Raw genomic sequence first — 16,411 nt, 5'->3', positions numbered from 1 at the left:
ACCTGGTTTTCATAAAGGTGCACAGAAAGCCACAGTCTAAGGCTCTGAATAAACACAGATCTGCACACTGTGCTTGTGTGTGTCCGAAAACATGGGTGGGGCTTAATCCTTTACCTTGCTTTGGTCTGACTCTGGACTGGAGGAGCCCAACACTTCTTTCAGCTTCACTTGGAAGCTCTAGTTGTTTTAAGTCCAGTGCTCTGCATGCAAATGGCTTATGTTTTTACGGCACTGTTTCACACCATGTGAAGTTCCCTCTAAGAACTGTCTTTTATTTTCATTTTGCCTGGACCATAACATGCTGTTCAGGTTTTCTTTACTAATTGTCTCCATATTTTACTGTCAGGTTTCCAAACCAAGTGGACTATTCCATACCTTAGCACTATTGTCTTTGATAGAAGGTCGTCATGATGTTAGTAAGATGTGAAGGTGGTTTGTTTAAAGGTAAGATTAGAAGCAGTAACGACTCAAGTGCTGTATGCTGCAAGACACCTCGGTTCTTTCTGCGGTAACTGTCTAGGGCTGTGCTATTCACAAAAGAATAGGTGATCCCATAGTGTGACAGATTCCCTAATGCCCTCTAATGCATGTCTGTTAAAAGCTCAAAAGAAATCAAGGGCTGCAATGTCTGTTCGGACTGTTTTTATCATCTGTGCAAGATTCTCAAAGGTAAGAGGCTTTTGAGATTTGTTGACCTCATGCGTTGAAAGCCATGTTGGAGAGTTGTGACGATGTTATGCCTCAGTTTGGTCAACTCCTCACTTTCAAGACACAGGGCTCTGACTTGGCCTCCTCCAACCTGTTCTCCCCATACACATCCTTCTCTACAGCTCTTCTCTCCCATGTAAATACTTTACATTTGTGTAAACAATGTTGGCAGCTTTACTGACCCATGCTCCTTCTACATAGAAGCTCATTGAGACCAGGAGTAGTCACATGTGAAAAGTCTGAACGTAATGGAGCCTCACACACACAGAGCACAGATCTAGTATGTGGTTTTTATGGATGACCAGATTCAAATACGAAGGTTTACTTTAAGGGTTTAAGGTTTAAGGGTGTTGCCATTGCACAGTTCCAATATAGATGTTCCATATTTTATCTCTAGCTGCTAGTATGACCTGTATGTTTCTAGTAAATTATTAAGTTTCTAATTAAAAGATGTTCAAATGACTTGATCAATTATTAATCATGATTTATTTAGGTCTGACAATGATTTCATTCAGATAGTTTGATTTAATAAAGCTGGTCACATTTTGCAGAAGTGGTGATATATTAGACAATTTGAAAAGTGAATGAAGGATATAAAGACGTATGTTGAGGAAAATGACAATGGTGAAGTTTCTCCACCCATTGTCTGGGATGCAGCTAAGGCAGTTTTGAGGGGCAGGGATTACCCTAGCAATTATGCTGTCGCTTCAGAAGAAACGGAAGAAACATGGGCAGAAAGAATGTAATGATTTACAGAACAAACTAAAGCTGTTGAAAAACATGGATCCTCAAATGCTGCTCCAAACAAAGATATTATAAAGCGGTTCAAAATTTACAAAATTATTAGCTTGGAAGCTTAGAAAACAACAGACAGAACTATTTAAATATAACTATTTTCACCAAAATATCAGGAAACAAAGAAAAAGAAATACACTATTTTTTGGGCCCTCTCAATTTACCCGCCACGACCGAAGAGCAAAAAAAAAAACTACCTTACTGAAATTCCGAAACACTGAAAGTGCAATCAAAAGACTAAAAAAAAAATACATATCCGATGGGTTCACCTCTGGGGAGCGATGGGTTCACCTCTAGAGTGTTATAAAGCTTTAATAGATACACTTACTTCTTTGCTTTTGTCAATGTCCAATGTCTGAATTGAATATATGAAAAACTGAAATTCTCTTTTCCTTGAGACCCCCTCTGTCCTTTAGATAGACTTACTCATTTAAATGACAAACGGAATCCCTTGAATATTTAGGTGTGGTCCTCCATAAAGATCTATCAACAATCTTTAGGAAATTCTTTGGTCCACTATAAAGTAGGGATGCATACCTAAACCCACGTTCAGGTTCAAGTCCGGATTCGAATCCAGAGGTTTAGGTTCAGGTCCGGACCTAATGAGTCCGGCTGAACCCATGCCATATTTTAATAATGTTATACCAGCACAACACAAGCTACTTGGCAAAATTAAGTTGAAGACACTTGAACAAGGATGACTATCAAACACAAAGCTTAACTGCAGAGTGAAATAAACTCAACTTGCCTGATTTAATCACTGTTTTTCATGCGTTTTACTTGAGGAACAACTTCTGAATTAAAGCCGCAAGCGGCATCCAACGGCCCTCGCGGGCCGCCGGCCTTCCGACTCTGCTCTCTGCATTTTACAGAGTTGGCGCTAACGCGTCCTCATTGTCTAAGAACTAAGACAGTGACACATTGGACATGTACAATGCTGTGCTTAACCAGTGCAAATGAACACAAATATCGGTCGAATGTGCGGCTCCAGCGCACAGAGACCGTGACACTTGGAATAAAAATATGGATAACTTTTGATGCTCCGCTTGTGTAGATTATTTTCCCAAAATATGAGCTTGATTGAGCTATTGCCCACAGAGGAGTTCATTAAAGTGTGGAGCATAAATGTGAACATTTCAAGGATTTGGTGTTTTTCCCATTTGTGACATATATTTGCGGCTCTACCGCACAGAGACCGTACCACTTAAAATCAAAATATGGATAACTTTTGATGCCCCGCTTGTGTAGATGATTCTCCCCAAATATCAATTTGATCGGGCATCTAGGAGGAGTTTGTTAAAGTGTGAAGTGTAAAAATGTGGTCATTTTAGAGATTTTGCGGTTTCCCCATAGGGATAACATGGGATGTTTCTGTCAGCGCTACGGCTACGCTTTACCAAATATGACTTTGGCTCCCATACTTTTAATTTGGGGATGGCAAATGAGAATCGTGTGCAAAATGTCATGTCATTTGGAAAAACTCTTGTTTATAGGCCACTCAGAAGGCCAAATAGTCAGAATTCTGCGAAAAGTTTGCGGCTCAGCTGCACAGAGACCGTAAATGTTATCCATAAAATTTGAATAACTTTAGATGCCCCACTTGTCTAGAGGACGTACACCGATTTTGAGATCGGTGGGCCAAACGCACTAGGAGGAGTTTGTTAGTGTGAAGCGTAAATGTGAACATTTCAAGGATTTGGCGTTTTTCCCATTTGTGACAGTATGTTTGCAGCTCCACGGCACAGAGACCGTAGCACTTAAAATCAAAATATGGATAACTTTTGATGCCCCGTTTGTGTATATGATTTCCCCAAATATCAACTTGATCGAGCTTTCGCCCTGGGAGGAGTTCGTTAAAGTGTGAAGCGTAAAAATGTGGTCATTTTAGAGATTTCGCTGTTTTCCCATTTGTGACATATATTTGCGCGTCCGCCACACAGAGACCGTAGCACTTAGAATCAAAATATGGATAACTTTTGATGCCCCGCTTGTGTAGATGATTTTCCCCAAATATGAGTTTGATCGGACAATCGCCCTAGGAGGAGTTTGTTAAAGTGTGAAGCGTAAAAATGTGGTGATTTGAGCGATTTTGCGATTTTCCCATAAGGATAACATGGGATGTTTCTGTCATCGCTACGGTTACGCCGTACAAAATATGACTTTGGCTCTCATACTTTTATGATCAGGATGGCAAATTAGAATTTAGTGCAAAATGTCATGTCATTTGGAAAAACTCTTTTGTGTATAGGCCACTCTGAAGGCCAAATAGTCAGAATTCTGGGAAACGTTTGCGGCTCCGTCGCACAGAGACCGTAAAAGTTATCCTTAAAATTTGGATAACTTTAGATGCACCACTTGTCTAGAGGACGTACACCGATTTTGAGGTTGGTGGGCAAAACGCACTAGGAGGACTTCGTTAAAGTGTAAAACATAAAAATGTTGTAATTTGAGAGATTTTGTGGTTTTCCCATAGGGATAACATGGGAGGTTTCTGTCATCGCTACGACTACGCCGTAAAAATTTAGGCATTTTTGTGATTGGCTTTTGTGATCAGGACGGCAAAATAGAATTTTGGGTAAAGTTTAGACAATTTTGGCAAAACTAATTTTTGACCTTCAATGTTAATTTAAAGGTCACTCTGTAGGGGGCGCTATCGCGGCCATTTCAATTTTGTCAGCCTAAACTGGTCCAAACAAGAAAGTTTAACAACTGATTCAAATTTGGTCCTAATCGGACTGGTTTTGATCAAATGGGAGCAATTTTTAGATCTGCAATATTCCAAAATAAGTTGTCCAACTTTGCGGCTGCGCCGCACACAGACCGTAAAAGGTATCTCAAAAAATTGGATAACTTTAGATGCCCCACTTGTCCAGAGGACGTACGCCAATTTTGAAGTCGGTGGGCAAAACGCCCTAGGAGGAGTTCGTCAAAGTTTGACGTGAACAAAAAAGCTGACTCAGCGTGTTTTCATGTTCAAAGGAAGATGGCGGCCATAGGGTATGTCTGGGGGCGTGGCCACAATGATATATATTTTTTGTCCTCACGAGAGGAATGCGTGTCCCGAATTTCGTAGCTCTACGACAAAGTTGACCTCGGGGCGTCTCCCATAGGCGCAATGTATTTTGACTTTTGTCGGTGGCGCTGTCGCGCAATTTTTTTACGAAAAAAAAAATGGCCCAGAAAAAATTAAATTTTTCGCCGAATCTGAATTTTGGGCAAAGTTTGGTGAGTTTTTGAGCATGTTCAGGGGGTCAAATTAGAGATCAAAAAGCAGAAGAACAAGAAAAATAATAAAAAATATAGCCGCAAGCGGCAATGATCGGCCCTCGCCACGCCGCCGCCACGCCGCAAGAGGAGGGGGCGCTAACGCGCCCCAATTGTCCTTTTATTACGCCTACTGCTGAATCTGTGAAGCTGTCACATCTTCTCACTTTGTTTTACCATCAAAAAGCAATTTTATTTTGAATTCTTGGCAAAATGTGCGGCTTTGCCGCACAGACACCGTGACTCTTTGAATAAAAATGTGGATAACTTTTGATGGTCCACCCCTGAAGATGAGCCTCACCAAATTTCAGGTTAATAGGGCTAATGCCCTGGGAGGAGTTTGTGAAAGTCTAAAGTGTAAACATGTTCTGGCGATTTCCCCATTGGAATAACAAGGGAGGTTTTGGTCATTGCTACGGCAACGCCATAACAATTATGACATGGGTCTCATTGACTTTTTTGATGGGGAGGCCAAAATTGAGTTGTGTGTCAAATTTCATAAAATTTCGCAAAACTAAACATTTAACCTCCATATAAAATCTGTAGGGGGCGCTGTGGCTCCAAATTAATTTATTTCACTTCAAGTAGGTTTAGGGCAAAGAGTTTAACAACTGATTCTAATTTGACGCAATTCGGACTTTATCTGCGCAAACGGCAGAAATTTTAAATATGGGAGATTTCTGAAATTCTAGCTACAGTTTGCGGCTTCGCCGCACAGAGACCGTGAGAGGTATCAATGTAATTTGGATAACTTTTGATGTCCCACTCCTCAGTAGCATTTTCACCAAATTTCAGCTTTTTAGGGCCAACGCCCTGGGAGGAGTTCGTAAAAGTACGACGTTTGGAAAAACTCCGAAGTCATGTTTAGCCATTTTTGAAGCAATATGGCCGACATTTGGTTGGGCGGACGGCGTTGCCGTAATAATATTTTTTACTTCTCTTGTCACCATCTACCTCTGCGCCAAATTTCATGATTCTACGATCAGATTTTTTTTGGGTCATTTCCCATCTCTCAATGCATTTTTGGTACATTTGGGGGCGCTGACGCGCCAATTTTTTAAGTTTTAGAAAAGGGAAATAGCCAGAATGTAGAGAGGCACGATTTTTAGAGGTGTGCAAATTTTTGTGACTTTTCGTCAATGTTCACTGGGTGAAAAATAGGGGGGTTGGTCCCGAGAAGAAGAAAGAAAGAATATTAAAGCCGCAAGCGGCATCCAACGGCCCTCGCGGGCCGCCGGCCTTCCGACTCTGCGCTTTCGACTTGATAAAGATGGCCCCCTTATTGTGTTGAATTAAAAAAGAACTTGACAGACGGCGACACATTGGACATGGCCAATCCAGTGCAAATGAACACAAGTGTCAGTCAAATGTGCTGCGCCGCCGCACAGAGACCGTAGCACTTAGAATATAAATATGGATAACTTTTGATGCCGCGCTTGTGTAGAAGATATTTCCCAAAGTAAAGCTTGATCGAGCTATTGCCCACGGAGGAGTTTGTTAAAGTGTGAAGCGTAAATGTGAACATTTCAAGGATTTGGCGTTTTTTCCCATTTGTGACATATATTTGCGGCTCTACCGCACAGAGACCCTAGTACTTAAAATCAAAATATGGATAACTTTTGATGCCCCGCTTGTGTAGATGATTCTCCCCAAATATGAACTTGATCGGGTATTCGCCCTAGGAGGAGTTTGTTAAAGTGTGAAGTGTAAAAATGTGGTCATTTTAGAGATTTTGCGGTTTCCCCATAGGGATAACATGGGATGTTTCTGTCATCGCTACGGCTACGCTTTACCAAATATGATTTTGGCTCCCATACTTTTTATTTTGGGGATGGCAAATGAGAATTGTGTGCAAAATGTCATGTCATTTGGAAAAACTCTTGTTTATAGGCCACTCTGAAGGCCAAATAGTCCAAATTCTGCGAAAAGTTTGCGGCTCAGCTGCACAGAGACCGTAAATGTTATCGATAAAATTTGAATAACTTTAGATGCCCCACTTGTCTAGAGCAGGTACACTGATTTTGAGATCGGTGGGCCAAACGCACTAGGAGGAGTTCGTTAAAGTGTGAAGCGTAAATGTGAACATTTCAAAGATTTGGCGTTTTCCCATTTGTGACAGTATAATTGCAGCTCCACGGCACAGAGACCGTACCACTTAAAATCAAAATATGACTAACTTTTGATGCCCCGTTTGTGTATATGATTTTCCCCAAATATGAGCTTGATCGGGCAATCGCCCTAGGAGGAGTTTGTTAAAGTGTGAAGCGTAAAAATGTGGTGATTTGAGCGATTCTACAATTTTCCCATAAGGATAACATGGGATGTTTCTGTCAACGCTTCGGTTACGCCGTACAAAATATGACTTTGGCTCTCATACTTTTATGATCAGGATGGCAAATTAGAATTTTGTTCAAAATATCATGTCATTTGGAAAAACTCTATTGTTTATAGGCCACTCTGAAGGCCAAATAGTCAGAATTCTGGGAAACGTTGCCGGCTCCGTCGCACAGAGACCGTAAAAGTTATCCTTAAAATTTGGATAAATTTAGATGCCCCACTTGTCTAGAGGACGTACACCGATTTTGAGGTTCGTGGGCAAAACGCACTAGGAAGAGTTCGTTAAAGTGTGAAACATAAAAATGTGGATATTTGAGAGATTTTGCGGTTTTCCCATAGGGATAACATGGGAGGTTTCTGTCATCGCTACGACTACGCCGTAAAAAATAAGGCATTTGTCTGATTGGCTTTTTTGATCGGGACGCCAAAATAGAATTTTGGGTAAAGTTTAGAACATTTTGGTAAAACTAATTTTTGACCTTCAATGTTAATTTCAAGGTCACTCTTAAGGGGGCGCTATCGCGCCCATTTCAATTTTGTCATCATAAACTGGTCCAAACCGGAAAGTTTAACAACTGATTCAAATTTGGTCCTAATCGGACTCGTTTTGATCAAATGGGAGCAATTTTTAGATCTGCAATATTCCAAAATAAGTTGTCCAACTTTGTGGCTGCGCCGCACACAGACCGTAAAAGGTATCTCAAAAAATTGGATAACTTTAGATGCCCCACTTGTCCAGAGGACGTACGCCGATTTTGAAGTCGGTGGGCAAAACGCCCTAGGAGGAGTTCGTCAAAGTTTGACGTGAACAAAATGGCTAACACAGCGTGTTTTCATTTTCAAAGGAAGATGGCGGCCATAGGGTAAGTCTGAGGGCGTGGTCACAATGATTTTTTTTTTTTTGTCCTCACGAGAGGAATGCGTGTCCCGAATTTCGTAGCTTTACGACAAAGTTGACCTCGGGGCGTCTCCCATAGGCGCAATGTATTTTAACTTTTGTCGGTGGCGCTGTCGCGCCATTTTTTGACGAAAAAAAAAATGGCCCTGAAAAAATCAAATTTTTCGCCGATTCTGAATTTTGGGCAAAGTTTGGTGAGTTTTTGAGCATGTTCAGGGGGTCAAATTAGAGCTCAAAAAGCAGAAGAACAAGAAAAATAATAAAAATAAAAATAATAATATTTTTAGCAAAAACAATATAGCCGTTTTCACTATAACAACAAATTATACATCGTTTGAAAGCTCTAAGCCTTCCCGATGCCGCCATGGGGTGGAATCATCATTACGAGCGCTTACGCGCTCGTCAGTCCCTATTCCGTCGGGATGCCCCGCCCTCTCCCCATAGACTTCCATTGATTTGAGCAGATACAAGCTTGGCCCATGCCTGCGGCATGGATTCTCGCGTACGGGACGATGCCAGGAGGGTTTTTGGAGGAATGCAGCGCTTCGCGCTGCTGTTGTCAACAATTAGTGAATGGGCTACGCCCATTCACTAATTGTTGACTATTTCTGTCATAGCAGGAGTAAGTATGCATGATCCATGCCTTCGGCAAGTATGCATGATCCATGCCTTGCCAGGGGCGACGGGGTACCAAACATGCGGGCTGTGCCCGCATGTTTGGTCAGACAGTTGCAATGCTGCCTTGACGATTTCTGTCATAGCAGGAGTAAGTATGCATGATCCATGCCTTCGGCATGGGCTAGTTCACTGTACTTGCCAGGGGCGACGGGGTACCAAACATGCGGGCTGCGCCCGCATGTTTTGTCAGACAGTTGCAACGCTGCCTTCGGCAGCGTTGCGGGAGCAATAGGCCCTCCGCCCTGCTGGGGCTCGGGCCTAATAATAATATTTTTAGCAAAAACAATATAGCCGTTTCCACTATAACAACAAATTATACATCGTTTGAAAGCTCTAAGCCTTCCCGATGCCGCCATGGGGTGGAATCATCATTACGAGCGCTTACGCGCTCGTCACTCCCTATTCCGTCGGGATGCCCCGCCCACTCCCCATAGACTTCCATTGATTTGAGCAGAAACAAGCATGGCCCATGCCTGCGGCATGGATTCTCGCGTACGGGACGATGCCAGGAGGGTTTTTGGAGCTTCGCGCTGCTGTTGTCAACAATGAGTGAATGGGCTACGCCCATTCACTAATTGTTGACTATTTCTGTCATAGCAGGAGTAAGTATGCATGATCCATGCCTTCGGCATGGATCATGCATACTAGTTAGTCAACATACTAGCTAGTTCACTGTACTTGCCAGGGGCGACGGGGTACCAAACATGCGGGCTGCGCCTGCATGTTTGGTCAGACAGTTGCAACGCTGCCTTCAGCAGCGTTGCGGGAGCAATAGGCCCTCCGCCCTGCTGGGGCTCGGGCCTAACAAGAGCATGTTGAGTGTTGTTGACAGAGTCAGTCTGGGTCAAGGGTCAAAGCAGCTGTTTCAACTGATACAATGTTTTGCCTTTAGACACATTTCCACTCTTTAATTTTGCAGATCCATTGGCATCAAAAGTCAGGTAAAAACCTTCAAACAGACAATACACCACTGTAAATAATTAAGTAACAGTGTAAAATGACAGAGTTACAAAAACTAGCATAAAAGTCAACTTGAATCACTATAAAGCATCAATTTAGCAGTATCAAAAATAGAATATGAAAATATTTTACACAACACATCAAGATAATACATCATATTAGCAGCATTAAACACCAGACCATATTTAACAACTGTAGAATACAAATACAAAATACTAATACTACAATACTACAAAATATAAACTCCAATTAATGAATGCAGCAATTAAGCAATATTACTTTGACTTTACTTTGTATTTACTTAATGCCAAATACTTTACACCACAACATAACACTTAAGTTATTTCATTCATATTTACACAAAGACCAAAGACCCGGACAAGAACCCACGCTGACCCCGCCCCTTTGCCACGCCCGCAGCACATTAACAATCACAACATCGCACGTCGCGGCCACGGCTTAAAACTGTTCAGATAAAGCCAGCGATTTTACCGGCTGTCACTTCAATGTTCACATGTGGATACACGGTTCCGCGCAGCTCGACACGTACAAGGCGCTCCTGTCTCTCGCATCTTTTAATTAATTTTGCCGACTTCAACTTCGGGGCAGACGCGTGCCGTGCGTCACTAATTAGGGTCCGTGTGCGCCATTGACAGCAACACATGACGGTGTTTATGTGTTTTCCAACGTGAATTTCGCGATCTATGGAAGGTTTACGATGGTCTAGATTCTAGAACGAAAAGGATATAGTACGTGAGTGCTAGATTTTGTATGAGTCCAGAACTGAATCACCGGGGTTTTGTTTTTGTTTGGACCTGAACCGAAACGTTTTTACAAGTCCGGTCCGGTCCTGCGTACCGGTACGCATCCCTACTATAAAGACAAATCTTGAAAAAATTATTCTGCTGATTTAAATTATGAAAATGTATGTTTTGCCCAGATTTCTGTATCTACTGCAGACTCTACAATTATCAAAAGAAAAAGGAGGTTGGGGTTTACCTTGCCTGAAAAATGACTTAATTTCAGTGTTGCTGTGCTGGTTTGATCCAGAATCTGAAGCTCAATGGAAGAATATTGAGAGTAATGTTGTGCCAGGGGTTCCTGTACAGGCCTTACTGGCAGATGAGTCATTTGAAGGAATTCTAGAATCGCTGGATAAAATCTGTTCTTACAACATGGAAGGAGCTGATCAAAACATACAAACTAAACAAAGATGTTAAAATCTTAAACTGGTTGGTTAAAGATCAAGGTTTTGTACCAAATGGAACTGACCTGAGATTTAAGGTCTGGAGTACAGAAGTTATAAAGATTTTTCACCAGATTGTAAAAGAGAATCACTTGAAATGTTTTGAAATGTTGAAAGAATCCTTTGACTTGGAGAAACAGAACTTTTACAGCTATTTACAAATAAGGAGTTATTATAATAATGTGTGTTCTGTTTGCAGAGTCGTCATCAGACAGAGGAAACCCGAATAGTACTCAGACTGAGCAAAGTCCCACTGTGGCCTCTCCCAGCAGGTCAGCTTTTTACACACTTCCAATAAGACTGTCAAGCACTAAGTCAACTAGATGTTGTTTAAGGGCTGAAGCTTTTACTGGTCATTTCAAAGTGTCAGTCAGGACTTTGGTTTATTATGATGCAAACATTTTTGAATTTTAGGAACACAGAAAAACAAACAGAAAAAGAAAACCATGACACAAATGAAAAACAGTAGACATCCAAACAATAATTGATTAAGTACAATCATGGCCTGAAAAGAAAAATATCCCATATAGTCCAAAGTCAAAAAATGTTAAATTTATACATTTTCAGATGACATTTTCAAATGACTTTTGCACATGCAAAGTTCAGACATGCTGAAAAACGTATGAAGTCTGTGCAGCCACATCCTGATTAGCAAGTTGCTTACCCGCACTAATGTCACATGGTCAGCAAAAGATGAGTAAACACAGAAAACTCAAAACTTGTAATGCTACGGGAACAAAACAGATCGAATGATCAGCGGTGTTGGTGAGAATAATGAGGCTAATATGGCTAACATGGCAAGGAGGACAATGGCGTGGACCGACCTGTCCAGGTGGTATTCGACATAAAGGTGTCAAACGCGGCAGGAGCGGAGGTGAAAGAAGTGGTTAGCGAGGCCCTATGTGATCAAATGAGATCCAACATAAAAGAGTTAAACATGACGGGAGCAGATTTGAGAGAAGTGGCTAGCGCTGCCCTACAGATCCTCATGTACAGACAGAGGCTGAAGCTCTCCAAACCTGTAGTGAGGACTTCTAAGAGGTGGACCAACGAGGCAGTGGAGGAGCTACATGCATGTTTGGACATTACAGACTGGGAGGTTTTCAGAGCTGCCACAGATAGTTTGGATGAGTACACGGACACTATGACGTCATACATTCAATTCTGTGAGGACAGCATTATACCATCACACACCAAAGTCACTTTCAACAATGACAAACCCTGGTTCACACCCAAACTGAGACAGTTGAGGCGGCAGAGGGAGGCAGCACACAGGGCCGGCGACAGAGAGTGCTACAAAGAGGCAAAGTATGGATTTAGCAGGGGTGTGTTAAGAGCTAGATCACAGTACAACACGCGTCTGAAGCAGCAGTTTTCCAACAACAACCCCGCCTCTGTGTGGAGTGGCCCCGCCTCTGTGTGGAGTGGCCCCGCCTCTGTGTGGAGTGGGCTCCGACTTCTCACCTACTCAACTACAAGCCTGATGCACCCCACACTGCAGACGACCAAAAATTGGCCGAGCACCCTCCACTCTACGTTCGAGACCACGCCTACCTCCCCCATCACTCTCTGTTAAAAGGCAGTATGCGAGCTGGCTCTCTCAGAAATCTAACCCCTGAAAAGCTGCTGTACCAGACGGTGTCACTCCTGCCACCTTAAGACACTGTACCAAAGAACTGACCCCTGTCTTCACGGACATTTTTAACACCTCCCTGGACTTCAGCTCTGCATTCAGCACCATCCTCCCTGTCCTTCTCAAGGACAAGCTTTCCCAGCTCAACGTGCCTGACATTCGTAATATGGACAAATTTACTTTTGGATGTCATCTGAAAATGTATAAATTTACTTTGGACTATATGGGACATTTTTCTTTCTAGGCCATGATTGTGTTGAATCAATTATTGTTTGGCTGTCTACTGTTTTTACTATTTACTATTCTGTTTACTATATATGTTTGTTTTTCTGTGTTCCTAAAATTAAAAAAATATAAAAATATATTTTTTTTAATAAAAAAAATAAACTGGTTTGTGTTGACAGGATTGAGCGTCTGTGTGGAGATGTTTCCCTGGGCTCTCCTAACAGGGCAGGGTCTGGGATGAATGGAGATCCCACTGAAGAGCCAGGTATGTCCCAGCAGAGCCAGTCCAAATCCTACAGCCCTGGAGGCAGCACAGGTGGAGCACTGCAGACGTAACAGCCATGCCTTGTCTTCTGTTTACCCGCCAAACAAGGACTGAATGAAATTTGTGTAGTAACATGAAACAATTCTTGCTGAATGTACCCACAGCTGTTGTTGGGGCTTTAAAGTTTGATTAGAACAAGTCATGTTCACATGACACTACATCATTTCAAAATGCGCTGAGGCCCTGAAGAATAAATCATTTCATTTAAATGTTGTCTCTTTTTTTGTGTATTTTAAAAGCATTCTGTTGTCCTAGATAAAGTGGAGCTGACGTGCGGCGCTGGAGAGAACCTGGTTGGGTCGTCCCCACCTCCTCCATGTGTTGACCTCCCGCTGACCACAGGCCTACCTGACAGAACTGAGAGCAGCACTGCCACTGAGCCCAATGTGGACATGCTTCCAGCTGGGTAGGACTGCACATTCATTTTTATTCATTATGTCGGATTCTCTTGTAACATAGTAATTGAGGTCTACCTAAAACATACAGTGAGTACGGAAAGTACTTTAAAGGGGTCTGAACTCACTACTTGTGATGCACTGTTTTGACTAAAAGCATGTTTCTGTTTAAAGGTGTAATGGACGATTTTTTTGGCCCAAATCTGAGTCTCATTTCCTCGTGGCGTGGACAGCCGATTAGTCCTGCCACGTATCAATCATAGAACTCACCTACTGCTCACCTGCAGCCTCGTCTGGCTCGTCCCCATGAGAGCAGCACGTGGATCTATAATAAAATAGTTCCCTCAGTGTACGGGACAAAATTAGGACGGAGAAAGACTGTTCGAGCTGTCTCTGAAGAGACGGAAATCTACGGGAGACGAGAGATGTGATCCGTCGCGCTAATAAACAAACGCACGTGTGTGTAGTATCAGTCCGCACGGGGGAGTGCACTTCCGCCTGAGTTCTCAAATCGCCAAAAAATCGGCCATAACGCCTTTAATGCTGGGTCCAGTTTCTGCTATGTTAAGCTCAGATTGGCTAATTGAGCTTAGCGTGGGCTCTGGGATGCCCGGGCAGAGTTCACCATCCTTTATCAGCTGTTCAGGCCGATGTAAGGAGGTTTCCTCCTTTTGGTTTGATGGTTTAAAGTGGCTATCGTGACTAGCTCAGTTTCACCATTATTAGACAAATCGGTGTCTTCACTTTCAGAATCACTGCTTTGTTGCTTGTGTTCTTCTGGTAAGATTGTTTCAAATTTTTTGTCATACATTGATTTTATGTTCTTATCCTGGATAGTGAAGTTTTGGAAATTATGTTTGGTTTTGCAACTCCTTGCATAATTAGGGTCTCGTTCATACTCATTGATATGAACTGTCTCAAGGTTTGCCCGTGTCAGTGTTCAGGTGGATGTCATTTGTCACCTTGACAAGAGCAGTCTCAGTGCTGTGATGAGGTCTAAAACCTGACAGAAAAACATCAATTGAGTTGTTTATTAAGAGGAAATCTGAGCTGTTGGTAAACAACCTTTTCAAGGACTTTGACCCAAAATGTCAGATTAGAAAAATGCACACACACCTCAACCCTTTTTGTTTTCAAAAATGTCAGATTCAAACTTGAAGTTGGCTGGAGCAGATTGTTTAAGAACTAAATTTCCTGTGTTTTTGTCAAGACATGTTTCAGTTAAAAACATGAAATGGAGATTACCACTTTCAGACCTGGAGTAAATGAAAAAAGGAAAATGTAACGCATGACGTGACCAAAAGGCAGCAGACAGAGAGAATCTGTGTCAAACGTCAAGGACCTGTTTAAGAGAAATGGCCAACACCTATGCAGAGGTGGAGTGAGGGTGCTGACAGAGAACCTGCTCCACCCTCTGAGGCTTTGGACCGGGCCTGGACAGGGTCCTGAGCAGATAGTTAGAGAAGAGAGGAATGAGAGAAGAATTCCTGCTCCATCAGCCAGAGACTCACAGAAACAAAGAGAAAGTGTTAGCAATGACCTCCAATCTCTCACTCTAAAATCTATAAACAAAGAAAATTAGGACTCAGGACTCAGACCAGATTTTCAACGGCTACATCAATTCAATAAAACCAGTAGTTTTTTTTTTTTCAATTGGAAAAACAGCCAGAGGTATAGTGTCTAAACTAGACTTAGAGAGACTTATCCATGTGTTTGTCTCCAGTAGATTAGACTGTAACGGCCGCTCACTGGCCTCTCCATACGAGCTGTAAAACAGCTGCAGTTCATCCAGAACACTGCTGCTCGGGTCCTGACCAGAACCAGGAAGTACCATCACCTTAGTCCTGTTCTCAGGTCTCTGCACTGCCCCCTGTGGCTCAGAGAAGAGACTTTAAAGCAGCTCTGCTTGTACACAAGTCTCTCCATGGCCTAGCACCATCTCCGAGTACATCTCGGACATGAAAAGGTGGCCGGAGCAGGGGTAGAGCTTGAGCCTGGGCGTGCAGGGGCTGGCACCAGTCCAGAGCTAGCTAGCTTAAATATAGCATTGCCAGCATGGTGCTCTGTCTGGTTTTTCTACTTGTATTCCTTAGACATTTTCTCAAAATAAATGTCCAGACTGTTCATATATCTACACCCACGTAGAAATATCGGGTCTCCCCAAGTGAACTTCTAATAAAGATTGATTTTTTCCACTGGTGCGACAGACAGACAGAACTATCATCCCGGAAGTCCTCATTGTTGGATTTTGTTTGGTCAAATCAACAATTTTGTGACAGCGACTGCAGTTGATTTTGTGCTTTACAATGGAATTAATTTGCGTTCATATTCACTCAATTTGATGTCAATGATTTTCTGGTTGTGGTTTCAGCTGGGAGCAGAGAGTCCTTCCTCATGGCAGAGTATATTATGTGGACCACAACACCAAGACCACAACTTGGGAGAGGCCCCTGCCCCCTGGGTAAGTGTCATCTTATCCACTCTCCTTCACGCACAGGTCCTGCACACTTTCAGGTCCTGCACTCTTTCAGGTCCTGCACACTTTCAGGTCCTGCACACTTTCAGGTCCTGCACACTTTCAGGTCCTGCACACTTTCAGGTCCTGCACACTTTCAGGTCCTGCACACTTTCAGGTCCTGCACACTTTCAGGTCCTGCACACTTTCAGGTCCTGCACACTTTCAGGTCCTGCACACTTTCAGGTCCTGCACACTTTCAGGTCCTGCACACTTTCAGGTCCTGGACACGCACAGGTCCTGGACACGCACAGGTCCTGCACGCGCACAGGTCCTGGAGTGTTTGGAGGCTGCAGCCAATGGCCCGCTCAGCAGAGCGCACAAAGCTCTGCAGTCAGTGTCCTTGGCTACACACCCAGCTAAGATGAATGGGCGCTTCGCTGTGGCACTTGCCACTGCAGGCTGCCCAACTTTAAAGGATCAGTCAAAGGA

At 42.9% G+C, this 16,411-nt stretch overlaps 1 protein-coding gene across 2 annotated transcripts in view; it reads left to right on the top strand.

Moving 5' to 3' along the window:
* The window catches only part of wwp2 (WW domain containing E3 ubiquitin protein ligase 2), a 68,824-nt gene that overhangs the window by 13,700 nt on the left and 38,713 nt on the right, over positions 1-16,411 (top strand). Inside the window, exons 6-9 of one of the 2 annotated variants that reach the window (XM_072435803.1) lie at positions 11,086-11,158; positions 12,924-13,009; positions 13,325-13,475; positions 15,836-15,925. In XM_072435803.1, coding sequence (XP_072291904.1) covers positions 11,086-11,158; positions 12,924-13,009; positions 13,325-13,475; positions 15,836-15,925 — 400 coding nt within the window. Of the gene's footprint in view, positions 1-11,085; positions 11,159-12,923; positions 13,061-13,324; positions 13,476-15,835; positions 15,926-16,411 lie in introns of both variants that reach the window. The other variant, XM_072435804.1, reaches the window with a different exon arrangement.

Source organism: Eucyclogobius newberryi, unplaced genomic scaffold (assembly GCF_026437365.1).
Source record: "Eucyclogobius newberryi isolate DKJ021-1_F unplaced genomic scaffold, fEucNew1.0.hap1 SCAF_7, whole genome shotgun sequence".
NCBI classification, from domain to species: domain Eukaryota; kingdom Metazoa; phylum Chordata; class Actinopteri; order Gobiiformes; family Gobiidae; genus Eucyclogobius; species Eucyclogobius newberryi.
The sequence above is the reverse complement of the archived record's forward strand: the minus strand, read 5'-3'. Positions and strand labels throughout refer to the sequence as shown.